The 13,428-nt window shown below is 44.3% G+C and overlaps 1 protein-coding gene across 2 annotated transcripts in view; it reads left to right on the top strand.

Annotated features, from left to right (window-relative positions):
- The first annotated feature begins 5,504 nt into the window (after nucleotides 1–5,504).
- Nucleotides 5,505–13,428, top strand: part of KL (klotho) — a 65,842-nt gene continuing 57,918 nt past the window's right edge. For both annotated transcript variants that reach the window (XM_039530732.1, XM_039530722.1), the window contains exon 1: nucleotides 5,505–6,295. In XM_039530732.1, coding sequence (XP_039386666.1) covers nucleotides 5,522–6,295 — 774 coding nt within the window. In that variant the 5' untranslated portion in view covers nucleotides 5,505–5,521. The remainder of the gene's footprint in view (nucleotides 6,296–13,428) is intronic.

Below are 13,428 nucleotides of genomic sequence, written 5' to 3' on the forward strand. Positions count from 1 at the left end.
TCTCCCTACAGAAAGTGATCTGTAGACTGGGCAGAATTTTACAGATATAAATTATATTGAAAACTCTACATTGTATTCATTTTAATAGTAACTAAAGTAAGACAACATTATCTATTCATTTAAGCTCTTGTGGATGTTACTCATCATAGTAGACATAGCATCTGGCCAGCAGTTTTGAAAGATTAGGACTGTTGACAGTGAATTGAAGTAGTTCAGGTATACCTGAACTAAGGATGCTGTTCTTATATGAAAGGTCACCTTAGGTACTTTTAGAGTATTGTCACTTCTAAACTGAGCTGATGGCACACAATCAAGCTTTTGTAGTATCATTTGGAGACCAAACCTAACTGGTTTCAAAATGCTGGTGTGCAACACAACCTGAAATTAAAGGGGAGAATGGCAGAGTACAGTTTTCTCTGCTCTATTCAAAGCAGACTGAGAGCTCATTTCATTCTTCCTCTTGCTGGGACTGTGTCCCACAGAGTTTCCCATCCTCTTTGGTTGGTGAAGTGAGGACTCTGAAGGAATATGAACTAGTAGCATCAGGAGGCAATAGAGCCTGGTGGAGAGTTTCTGAGATCCTCAGCCTTCCTGCCAATAGATGGAATAGTAGCTGAACTTGACAGTAGAGGACAAGATGTCCGAGTCAGGAGAAGTTCTCTACCAATGTTCTGTTCTCTAGAGGAAGATCTGTTCCTCTATTGACTTTCTCACCCATTCAGGGCCAGAGCACAGGAAGGGGACACATCTTGATACTACCTTACCTTCTTCTCTGGAAGAAAAGATAGACCTAGCTAGATCCTAGAGGCAATAAAACAGACCTGGCAGTTCCTTCATCCTTTGTGGAGATGGAATCAAGGAGGAGTGACTGGGGGGAAATGTAAGAGATTGGAGCAAAAGACTTGAAGATGGAAGTAGGATGTGGCCTGACAGAAGATAGGAACAGGGGGTGAGAGGAGAAGATGGGAACCTAAGAATGGGAGGCTGATCGAGAGAACTATGTTCACTCAGAATATTCCGTTCTCATACCCTGGTTGTAAGAGAGTCATGGGAAGGGGATGAGATGAACTGTGTGTGTGAATTGAGAGGATAGTGGGAAGGAGGAAATGAAGGAAATTAAGTTAAAAGAGGTGGAGGAAGAGAACTAGGGCACTAGAAAAAGTATGGGGGAAATAATAGTTAATCGCAGAGAAAACTAAAGATTAATGAAAGGAGAAAGGCAGACATAGGAGTAAGTGGGGGGGGGGGAAGGAATGAATTAAAGGAAGGAAAAGAAAAAAGAAAATCTGGGAGACAATGTAAGCTTTAAAAAAGACACTGTTATATAGAAAGTCTTGTGTCAAAATATTACAATGAAATATGTAACCGTTAACTTAGTTTTCAGGGGACATGACTGAGAAGGAGGAAGGGGATTGAGAGATCTAGTTGTGGATGGGAATGAGCCCAGTATTGTATGCACAGAGTAACAGGATAACCTTCCCTGGTTTTTCGTCTTTGTTCTTCATTTCTACTAACACCTGTCATGGTTTTTATTTTTAAGTGTGCATGACTGACACAAGCCTTCATGTTAGTGGTGCAAACTCACTGGTATTTTTTTAACAGAATATATAGTTGTCATTGGCAACTATATCAGATGTTTCCTTTTTCATAAAAGTGCTCTTGTGAAACATCTTCAAAAATGTTGCACCAGATATTTAAAAATTCTCCAAGGGAAACCCCTCCCCTCCCCCATTTGTATTTGTTTCTACATCAGTTCAGAGTCTCCTTCCTGGTTAAATCTATACAATGGGGTTTATTGGAAAGGGAGTGGGGAGCTTCAGAGATGCACTATTGCACAGCTCCACACACTGCCCACACCTTTACCTAGATGGCTTTAGGGCTTGTTTGGGCAAAGGAACTTACAGATACATTTCTTCTCTTCTTGGCATTCTCTTCTTGTTGCATCCCACACATCAAGATGGTCTGGTGTCATGACCAGAGACAACCACCACCAAAATATGTGAGTTCCCTTTCCTATTTTGATTTACTTTTACCACTGGGCACAGTTTTGTTATAAAGATGACTTACAAATCTTCTATTTAAGAAATGCAAAACTGTTTAAGTGGTAACACAGCGATGATGTGAGGATAAATAAATTTAAAACATTGTGAGGTGCTCAGATATCATGGTATGGGGTAAACGAGATAGATTTAAGAACCCAGATCAGTAGCAGAATGACCTTCATTCTACACTCATTACACAGTGAAGTCCATGGCAGTTCTGAGGTGTAAGTTCTTCAGAATAGGAACTGTTTCTTACCATGTGATTGTACAGCACCCAGCACAAAGGGCACAAGTATGACTGGAGCCTCTGGTCGCTACCTTTAATATTAATAATAGTTATCATATGCTCCTCTTCCTTAACCAGTAAACTCATAGGAAAAACACCCAGAGAACAGCAACATGGCATGTTACACAAAAGAGCATGTTTAAAAGCAATGCAAAACTCATAGACCACCCAACAAACAAGGTATTTTCACTGTACAGTACCAGAAAAATTAAACTGTTTTTGCACTGAAATGTTTCATTGGTGTCCAGTCCTAATTTACTGCTGGGGCAACTGATTAAATCTTTTAGGTGCTACTCGGCACAAACTCAGAATTGTTTTGTATTGCCATATTTGAAACACAATTGTTATTTAATTGGACTGGAATAGAATTTATTCAGATGATCAGATTGTACTGTCTGGTTATCAGCCTGGAAATACACTCCTTGTAGCTGATTAGCCACCATCACAGTATCAACTCCTACCTACACTCTTAGGGCAGGTCTACACTAAGAGCGGGGGTCGAACTAGGGTACGCAAGTTCAGCTACGTGAATAGCGTAGCTGAATTCGAAGTACCCTAGTTCGAACTACTCACCCGTCCAGACGCCGCGGAATCGAAGTCCGCGGCTCCAAGGTCGACTCCGCCACCGCCTTTTGCAGTGGTGGAGTACCGGAGTCGACCCCGGCGCTTCCGGAGTTCGAACTATCGCGTCCAGATTAGACGCGATAGTTCGAACTCCGAGAAGTCGAACTCACCGCGTCGACCCGGCTGGTAAGTGTAGACTAGCCCTTACTTGCTTCCATTTCATAAATTTCCTGCACACAGCATTAATGGGAACAGTCTGCCCCTGTACAGCCATCAACTTAAAGCTCTAGCCATCTGACAGAAGAATAAATTAATCAGAATTAATGGAGAAAGTGGTATGATCCAGTTTGGCAAATTTGGGTTCCTATATATAATTTACAAAGCAAACAACCCCTTTCAAGTCTAATCAGTGCAAAAAAGGGAAAAGGTGGAACACTATCAAAAACCAAGTAAAATGGCCTGTTGTGCTTGTGAAAGGTTAGAATCAACCTGAAAAATAAGTAAAACTGCCAGCTTCAGCAGCAATTGATGCTTGAGATACAATGGATTATAAGCAATTACCTGCTTTTCCCCTCTGCAGAAGATTATTTTTCTAAAAATAGTTAAATTATCATAATACTTTCATTCTTCGGTTAAATAATAACTTTATCTCCTGGGACCATCTATCTGTAGTTATCAGCCTCTCTAGCAGATGCATATTGCTTTTAGATGCCCCAACTGTTAGAGTTCAAATATTTGAATTTTAAATACTGGCCTTTTCAACTTTTTTTATTTGACTACTCTAGTTGGATTTTTTTGGTTTAAATGAGATAAGAAGAGTTGCCATTTGAAACCTGACCTTTAGAAACAGTCCACATATCACATTCACACAAGCAATTAAAGGGAGTGACTAAAATCATTAAACTTAAATACACTGCTTGATGGATTTTGCCCTGTGAAGATCTGTGAGGCATTTCTAATTGAAACGTTTTTGCATGCAGCAAACAATCATATACCATACTCTTCTCCTCCAGAAAGGAAAATACGATATTGCCTGGGGGTGGCTACCCAGAAACTAGTATATGCGTGGGTGAGAGAGTATAGAGTTCTTGGTCAATTAATTTTTTATTGCATGAATGGAATGGTCGCAGCTGCGGTGACTCTTGATATTGCACCATGAAATAGATGCTGGATTGAAAAACATGGGATACATTTATTTTTAGAGTAATTTTCTATAGTATGAGTTTGGAGTCCCCGTGCTTCTGACATTTAAAACTGACAAAGTGCTGTATGTAACTGTACTGCAAGGGGGTTGTTACTCCAGGGCGTTATAAGTCAGTTCCATTTCTATTGTCTGTGATTGTCGGCGTGATTCTAACTTTGACTCGTTGCGATCACAAGTACAGCCTTCCAGTTAGCAGCATAAACCTAGTCTACTGAGCGCTTGAAATCGCTAGTGTAGACAGGCTCGGAGCTAGTCCCCTAGTGGAGGTGGATTACCAGGAGCGCCGGGAGACCTGTCTCCCAGCATTCGCGCTCGACCACACTCGCACTTCAAAGCGCTGCCACGGGAGCGTTCTTCCGGCAGCGGTTTGAAGTTTCCAGTGTAGACATACATTTAGTTCGTCACAGCCAGTTTTTCCACTGTTGGAACTACGGTTATGGTATGGTACTTTTCCCCTTTCTTTCCTAATCGTCCATGCACACAGATGGAGAAATGACCGTGAAAGGCAATGTAATCAAATCTGTCTCAAGAGCTCTGGAAGAATTGACAATTAGACGCCTGTTAACACGTTTCTTGAAGACTGTTTTGTATTGACTTTGGTACAGTTGGTGAAACGCTTACTCGTCACTTCTGGCCAATAAATCCGTTCCGTACCAGTGCTTTGCATTTAAAAGCGTGGACACCGTTACATCCCAAGCCTGGGGCTGGCACACAGAATAAGTGACTCCCCATTCAGATTTGGGCTGATGCATGGGGGTGCAGAGAGATTCCTTGCCCCCGGTACAGTATGGCGTACTGCTCCTTAGGAGCCTCCGGTTCTTTCTCACCTGCCTTTGCGCTCCATCAATCATTGATTTAATCGGTTCAGAGAAAACATCCCACCGGGGTTTTAAATGGCTCCCTCCAGAGAAGGAAGCAGAGCAAGGCGCCAGCAGCAAAGGGCTCGTGTTCAAAGGCGTGTGCTTAAAGTTAGGCACCGCGGGGGTTTTAGGTACCCAGGCATCCCAGTGCCCCATTTCAATAACGGCCGCCCTTTGCAATGGGTCCCGCAGGGTTTGTCTCTGGAGCGCTCATGTGTCTTTGCTCCTGGTGCAGGGGAGGGAAAGAGACAACCCGACGCGCTGCTTCTCAGGGGAGAAGAGTTGGACCCTATGGGGCAGCTGCTCCCCGTCCCCTTCCCTGTCCTGGCAGCGCGGGCCCTGCACCCCTACGACCCCCCCACGTCACGGCTAAGCCCGGGCGTCCCTGGAGGGCGCCCCGAGGCTCCAGCTCCCTCCCCCCCCCCCGCCGAGGCTGCCGCAGGGCGCCGAGCACCTAGGTAATGATTAATGGCCGTGCCCACCCGGGGGGCGGGGAGGGGATAAAGGGGGCTGCGGGGCGGGAGCCAGGCGCTCACACGCGTCCCCTCTCCGCCCTCCCGGCAGCATGACACCTGCGGCCCCGCTCCCCCTGCTGCTGCTCTGCCTGCTGAGCGGCCGCCGGCTGCGCGGGGAGCCCGGGCAAGGCGCGGGCACCTGGGCTCGCTTCGCCCGCCTGCCCTACCCGGAGGACGAGCTCTTCCTCTACGACACCTTCCCCGCGGGCTTCCTGTGGGGGGCGGGCAGCGCCGCGTACCAGGCCGAGGGGGGCTGGCGCCAGGACGGCAAAGGCGCCTCGGTGTGGGACACCTTCGCGCACCGGGCGGCGCCGGCCGGCGCCCCCCAGCCCCAGCCCCAGCCCCAGCCGCTGCCCTCGGCGCCCGCCGGCGGGGACGTGGCCAGCGACAGCTACAACAACCTGTTCCGCGACACGGAGGGGCTGCGGCGCCTGGGCGTCTCCCACTACCGCTTCTCGCTCTCCTGGGCGCGCCTGCTGCCCAACGGCACCGCGCCCCCCAGCCCCGCCGGCCTGGCGCACTACGGCCGCCTGCTGGCCCGCCTGCGGCAGCTGGGCGTGGAGCCCGTGGTGACCCTCTACCACTGGGACCTGCCGCAGCGCCTGCAGGACGCCTACGGGGGCTGGGCCAGCCCGGCCCTGGCCGAGCTGTTCCGGGACTACGCCGAGCTCTGCTTCAGGCACTTCGGCGGCCAGGTCCGCTACTGGCTCACCATGGACAACCCCTACGTGGTGGCCTGGCACGGCTACGCCACCGGCAGGCTGCCCCCGGGCGTCAAGGGCGGCCCGCCGCTGGGCTACAGGGCGGCGCACAACCTCCTCCAGGTAAGGGCTGGGGGGAGGAAACGCCTCGGGATGGAGGGATGGCTGCCCACTCCCAGCCGAGCTGCATGGCTGGCCGGCCGGCCAAGGAGTTTGCCCCACAAATGGGGATGGAGGGAGAGGGCGAAAGCGCCTCAGTCTCGTCTCCTCTCCCAGCCCGTCTCTGAGTTGGAGAGGAGAGAAAATCCCTCCCCTAGCTGGGACGGAGCGGCGGCTGGACAGGGGAGAGGAGATGGGGGTGGGTAGTGGAGGAGAGGGGAAGAGAGGAAGCGGCTGAGGAACTGGGATTTACAAAGTCAGATCTGTTAGTGCAGATTTCCATTGGCAGTGATCCGGAGGCTTGGCCAAGTTGGGAAATGCCTGGCAGGAGTTGCCGATCTAAGAAACGTGGAAGGAAGGAGGTTCCCAGGAAGAGCATTGCAAACGATGTACACCGACTCTAAGAACAGTTGGGGAAATCTGTAAATATGTCACATTGGGATTTACTGAGACAGAGAGGATATTTCCTAGAGTAGATGAATGTGATTCAGAGGCAGGCAGAGGAGATGAAATGGAGTTCTACATGTTTGTAGATTGCTTGCAGATAATATCCATCTCTCTAATGTCTATCCACCTGTGAACTTTTGTGTGGTGCGCAGACTTTGGGAATTTATTGCCATCCACCAGAGAAGATAAAATACATTTGGCATCCCTGCTAAAATTGCCACTATATTAGATCTGCAAATTCAGACTATGCCATCTGCAATATAAAAAAAGTCTGTGTGATAGAATGATGGAGTGTCTTCTCCACTCAAATAGTGTTTAGCAAATAATGTTTAGCAAATGTGTAGCACCTGTTTACACTACAAGTGCTACAGCAGCATAGCCATGGTACCATAGCGTAGACACAGACTACAGCGACAGAAGTGGTTTTTCCATCACGGAAGGAACTCCACCTCCCCGTGGTGTAGTAGCTAGCACTATGTCTATACACTACAGTCTATACAGGCATAATTTATGTCGCTCAGGGTTGTGAATAAACCACTCCCCTGTTGCAATAGTTGGAAGGTGTGCTGCAGCACCATGCCACTCAGTGTACTGAATGAGGCAAAAGTCCTGTAGAAAATAATAGTATGTGGTGTTTAATAACATAATGTATATGCTTAACGGGACTGAATTAAAGTTGCACAGGCATTTCACAACTTTTGAGTGCTTTATTTTGCAATCTTAATAGTGTTCTTTTAACACAGTTTTTTTGTGTGTAAAATGCTAGATTTTTTTTAAAGCAAACTGAAACACTCCTCCTGCCTCCCAGACTCCATCGTGTAGCATCACATTGACACCCACATGGATCATCAAACAGGGAATTTTTAAATCCACACACACAGACCACTGCCACTTGAGCTAACAGAGTAACTGAGTAACATTGATAGGCTGTCATCCTCATTGTGGACCAGCACTAGATGAGGATGAGACATGTTCTTCAGCAGTTTTCATGGATATTTGCTGACAGCAGAGAAGTGGTGAGATTCAGGAATCTTGGGTTTCATTCCAAGCTTTGACTAGTGGCCAGTACTTAATTTGTAATGTTGTGTCAGGGCTCAAGCAATTTTTTTTTACTTTCATAACTGACGCGGCAAGCCCAGAGTTGCTGAGGCTATGAAGTGCCAAGCTTAGAGGTGCCGGATCTCACCCCTGGCAAGCCTCGGCATAAATTAAGCACTGCTAGTGGCACAGATTCTTTTGTCTCTTACCTTGAAATTTGGCCCATTCTGCCCCATCCAGTCCAACTTATCCCTGTGTCAGTCTTGTCTCTTCCCCCAACCCACCTCCTCGTCTTAGTCCAGTCTCCACTCCTCAGGCTTCTCATCCCAATCCAAGTCTCCTTGCCCAGCCCATGCTAGTCTCCCCTTTGGTCTTCCTGTCTGAGTGCCAGGCTCCCCTCCTGCTTCCATTCCCAGTTACCCTGCTCCCAGTCCAATTCTTCTTGCCCAACCATTCCCAGTTCTCTTCCTTGTTCCCAGTCGCTCTCCCCAACCAGTCGCAGTTCCCCTGATCCCACCTCACCATCTGATCTGTCTCCACCCACTGACCTTCTGAGTCTTTCCACTACACCTCTCCTTTGTTACTTGTCCCAGTGAAATCAAGCTTGATATTCAGAAAAACTCCTTTGTTCTCAACTGTTTGACTATCAACAGATTAACACCCTACCTCTCTAATATACATGTCCTTTCACATTTGTCCCCTAATTTACAATATGTACAGAGTTTCTAGCAACTCTTTTTGCTTTTATTAAAACAAAGACCTTTATGAGCAGAAAGAAGTTTGTGCAAGTCTTTTTACTAATGCATTTTACAGAATGTTGATTACTGTAAAGTATTAATTCATGTCCCTCGAATCCTTTAAATCCCACAGATACTAATGTGGATATTGGACTCTTTCTGAGGATAAGTTATTTATTATCTGAATAATTAATCTGATAAGAATTAGAATGTGAATCAAATTCAGGTTTGGTGTAAACAAGTTAGTGGAATTTCATGCATTTATCTGGGTCTGAATTTGGCTGGTTATGTGTTCATTTTACACTGTTATATGTACTACCTTTTCATTTTTTGAACTTTTTTAATTTACATAGTCACTGTTTGTTCTGCTTTGTGGTTAACATTTTTCAATTTCTGAACTTTAGGGCAAAGGTGATAGTTTAATTTTTTTTTAATAATGTTGAATAATGTTCCATACTTTGTCATATAGGAATTGTGGAATGAAATGTTATAAATGGAGAACTTCTAAAATACATCATGAACACTTGCAAGCATAAATACCTTGATTAAATTTAGGTGCCTAAATATGTGCCTAATCATGTTGCATAGTCACTTGAATGCTTATGGTCATAACCCCTGGCCAACCTACCACTTCTTTTGCTCTCTTTTAGGTGCACAGTAGCTCTCATGCTTTAGAGTCCAATCCTGCAAAATGCTATGAGCTTCCTGTGAAGTGCTGAGGCAACTTCATCTCCTATAGAAGTCACCTTTGTAGGATTTGTCCAATAGCACCACCTGTTGAAAATGTTGAAGTGCTTGCTAGTGAAACTGCATGCCCAATTACTGCATTTGCACAGGTGCTAATTTTGGAGAGAAATATAAGCACACCTGACCCAGGGACTTCTCAGTGCCAACTGCCAGAGGGCACAGGGGATGCAAAGATTTTTACAGGGATTCCCTGAGTCAAATAGCTGCATAACCAAAGGTTGGCATGTGAGGTCTCTACTGAGAGTCCATAGCTCACTGGTCATCCTTATCATTGTGAAATGTATGTATGGATAATATTTCAGAAATTATGTAGCTATACTAAAAAAGTATGTTCTTAATGTCTGGGAGTTAAGGCAGGTCACCGGAAAGTGACATACCTTGGACACGTTCCTTTCAGGCAGGAGGAAACAGATGCTTATTTCTCTGTCTGGCCACACGTGTATTGTGCATTGTGGAGGCTTATTTGCACACTAAGCTAAAAGTCAGTCAAAAAATTGCAAAATCTACAGGAAGAAATAAAATAGCAGGGGAGTATCCTGTTTATGACAAAGATAAAAGGATTAGTCTGGTATGTCAGGGAAGGCACAAAAACACAGGATCCTTCACTGAGGAGACAAGCTAACAAGCTAACAGTCGTATGAAAGGAGGGTCCCACCCAGACTGTCTGTAAAACACTGAAAAGACTTCGGGTGAACATTACTCTACAAGACATGAAAGTATCTAGTTAATTAAGTCTAGGTTCTAGAATGCATGTTATGATTTTACTTTATATGTAACCATTTGTTTCCAATACTTCTACTTCTACTTGTTACTTCTACTTGTTGCATAGAATGGAACACACAGAAAGAAGATATTTATACATACAGAGAACATGAAAAGGTGGGAGTAGCCATACCAACTGTAAGAGGCCAATCAATTGAGATGAGCTATCATCAGCAGGAGAGAGAAAAAAAACCTTTGAAGTGATAATTGAGATGACCAATAGAAGGTGTGAGGATATTTTAACATGGGGAAATAGATTCAATTAGTGTAATGACCCAACCATTCCCAGTCTCTGTTCAAACCTAAGTTAATTGTATCTAATTTGCATATTAATTCAAGTTCAGCAATCTCTCTTTGGAGTTTGTGGAATTCTGTGAGTGTCCAGTGGATCAGGGGCTGGGCCCTCCAGGGATATGCTCAGAAGGCTTGGGGGTTGCAGTGTACCTATTGCTAATGTGTAGAGAGACAGTGAGGCCTGCCTAGGCCTAGAGGGGCATGTGTTGCCTTTGCACGTAGAGTTGGGGAGCTGACCAGCAGAAGGCACAGTTAAGGCTTCCTCATGCTAAGGGAAGGTATTAGCAAGGTGCCTCACAACCCTGGGTACCACTTGAAAGCGTCACATGTTCTATAAATGTCCATTCACTAGTTATAAAGCTCTTTGCAGTAGCCTCATTTCAAATTCTGAATTTATAAAATAAGACACATTTTATCTAAGTAATAAGGAAGATGTATAATGTAGGTGAGTATAGTTTAGATTATTTTTGTTCTCCAAGGGTATGTAGGAAACAAACCACTGGATAGTTCTATTGAGGTCAATGCAGCTATGCTGATTTACCCCAGCTGAAGATCTGGCTCTTAGTTTTAGGGTACTGGGGAAAATGAATATTTTTCTTAAGCTAACACTTTGTTTTTGACTTATCTAAGACTCCAAAACGGGGTAAGAAATACGTGCAATTATGTGCTTTATTAACAAAAGAAGTTGAATAGAACAGGTTGAATCCATAGAGGTTGACACCCCCTCAAGTCTACAGCCAGAAAACAGAATGGTAGAAAGCTGACACATAGGATCCACCCTATTCTTATGAGCTGGGTTAAACCTTGTTATGGGCCAAGTTAGAACCTTGTTAAAACTGATGTATGAATGCGCCTTTCACTTAAGATAGTTGTAAGAGATAGTTAAGGGGTCATACCTGGCAAACCAGCAACATGTAGCTGGAGGTTTCCTGTGTGTGTGTGTGTGTGTGTGTGTGTGTGTGTGAGAGAGAGAGAGAAACTGGGGTGCAGATACAGAAAATGTGACAGACAGAACAGAGACAGACTCAGAGGTAAGAAGCAAGAAATCCAAGCAACAGTCTGTGAACATGGTGTATGATCCTGGAAAAAAGCTAGAGAGAGGGTTTTTGGGTCTAGTGTTGACTCAGGAGGCTTGGACTGTAAGCTAAGGGCATATCTATACTTAAAATGCCACAGTGGCACAGCTGTGCCATTGTAGTGCTTCAGTGTAAACACTACCTATGCTGACCAGAGAGATTATCCTGTCAGTGTAGGTAATCCACGTGCCCAAGAGGCATTAGCTAGGTCCATAGAAGAATTCTTCTATTTAGTGCTGTCTACATGAGGACTTAGGTCAGCTTAACAATGCAACTCAGAGGTGTGGATTTTTCACATCTCTGATCAGAGGTGGTGCTAGCCCATTGGAGGCCATACGTGGGAAAGCTCTGGCGGGGGGGGGGGGGGGCTCCCCACACAACACAACACATAATAAAAAGCAAATAGTGGGGCCCTTTGAGCTGCTCGCGGCCCTAAGCAATTACTTAGGCCTAGTGCTGGCTTTGTCTGTGACTGCCATAGTTAAACTGACCTAATTTTCTAGTGTAGACTAGGCCTAAGAAGCTATTGTTTTGATTCTAGTTCCTTCTAAATTTGGAGAAGCAGAACCTTGTACATTCCTTGTAAATAAACAAGATTGCATAAAAGAAAACATGAGATTCCATCATCAGTTTATACTTCCATTTGGAACACCTCCAAGGGTCCGAAGTTTGACTAGTTCCTCGGATTGAAAGGGGGCAACGCTATCTTTCAGATAAGGAAGAGAAGAGTCAGTGTCTCCTTACCGAATGACTAGAGTATTGGTGGCCAGTCCTCTTTCTCCTCAAAGAATCAGAGAAATGTTCTGTTTCTGAAAATAGATTTTTTTCTGTTTCTTGATCCAAGTGAATTGTTTGTGCATTGAACTTGGGCCAATTTGCACAATATAAACTGCATTTTCAGAAACCAAACACCACATTTATTTCTTCAAGAAGTGGAGAGGAGCTGCTGCCTAGAAACCAGTCACATTGCAGACAGGATGCTGACTCTCCTCTCCATTTCCTGGATAAATACTGTTCTTAGGTGTTGACCTTTTGGGGTTTGACCATTGAACACTAAACCCTAAAAAGTGTGAACAATTACAAATCTAGGAACTTTCTCCTCTCAGTGCATGCACACCACTTTCTTTATATTAAATAAAAGTAATGCATAGGCAGTGCACCACATTCTGTTCACTTGGAAATGCAGAGTAGGTACATTGAAGTCAATTGATCTATTTCTTCTGAAATAACTGAGAGCAGAACTTGGCCAGTTAGAGGTGAACACACCTGATAGTTATTGTAGAAATATATCTAACAATTTTTTTTTAACAAGGAGCAACAGTAAATAATCCTGTTTTGCCACATCATGCAGATTTTCCCCTTCATTTTTCTTTTAATAGTACCAGTTACAATGGAAATGGAAACAAATAAGAAAATATCTAATTTCTAGCTTTTAATATCTTTTCCTCTCCTGTTCTTTGATAGTATTTGTTTGCAAATATTTTATTTCAATAGAAATTAATCACTCATCATTTGAGTCATGTGGCTTTAAAGCATCAGAGATGACGAACAAGTATAATTAAACCAGTAGAGAGGATTCAGACTAGACATCATGATTTCCTATAATGTAATCTTCTTGATATCAGTGGTTCTGATATAGTCACAAATTCTACCATTTGTGAGGTGAGAGACTCTTTGAAGCTTTCATCATGAATGAAAAAAATTAAAAACAAAAAATAAGAGTTCAGTTGTAAAGTGTGCTAAAACAGAAGGCAGGAATTCTTGGCTTGGCTGTACTTTTATAAAAATCAACTGTAAATACCTGGTGCAGAAAGGATGAAAGTAATCCCGTTTTGTCCTCCAAGCATATGATTGCACACTACATTCACAGAATGAGTTGTTTTCAAGTAATCTGAGTAAATAAAGTCCCAGTTGTACCACATTGCTAACATTAAACGATATCTTACTCTGCAATTGGCTACTTAGGGCTACTTGTGAAGTAAGATGCTATTCAAGG

This window comes from Mauremys reevesii, linkage group 1, assembly GCF_016161935.1.
Source record: "Mauremys reevesii isolate NIE-2019 linkage group 1, ASM1616193v1, whole genome shotgun sequence".
Lineage (NCBI taxonomy): Eukaryota > Metazoa > Chordata > Testudines > Geoemydidae > Mauremys > Mauremys reevesii.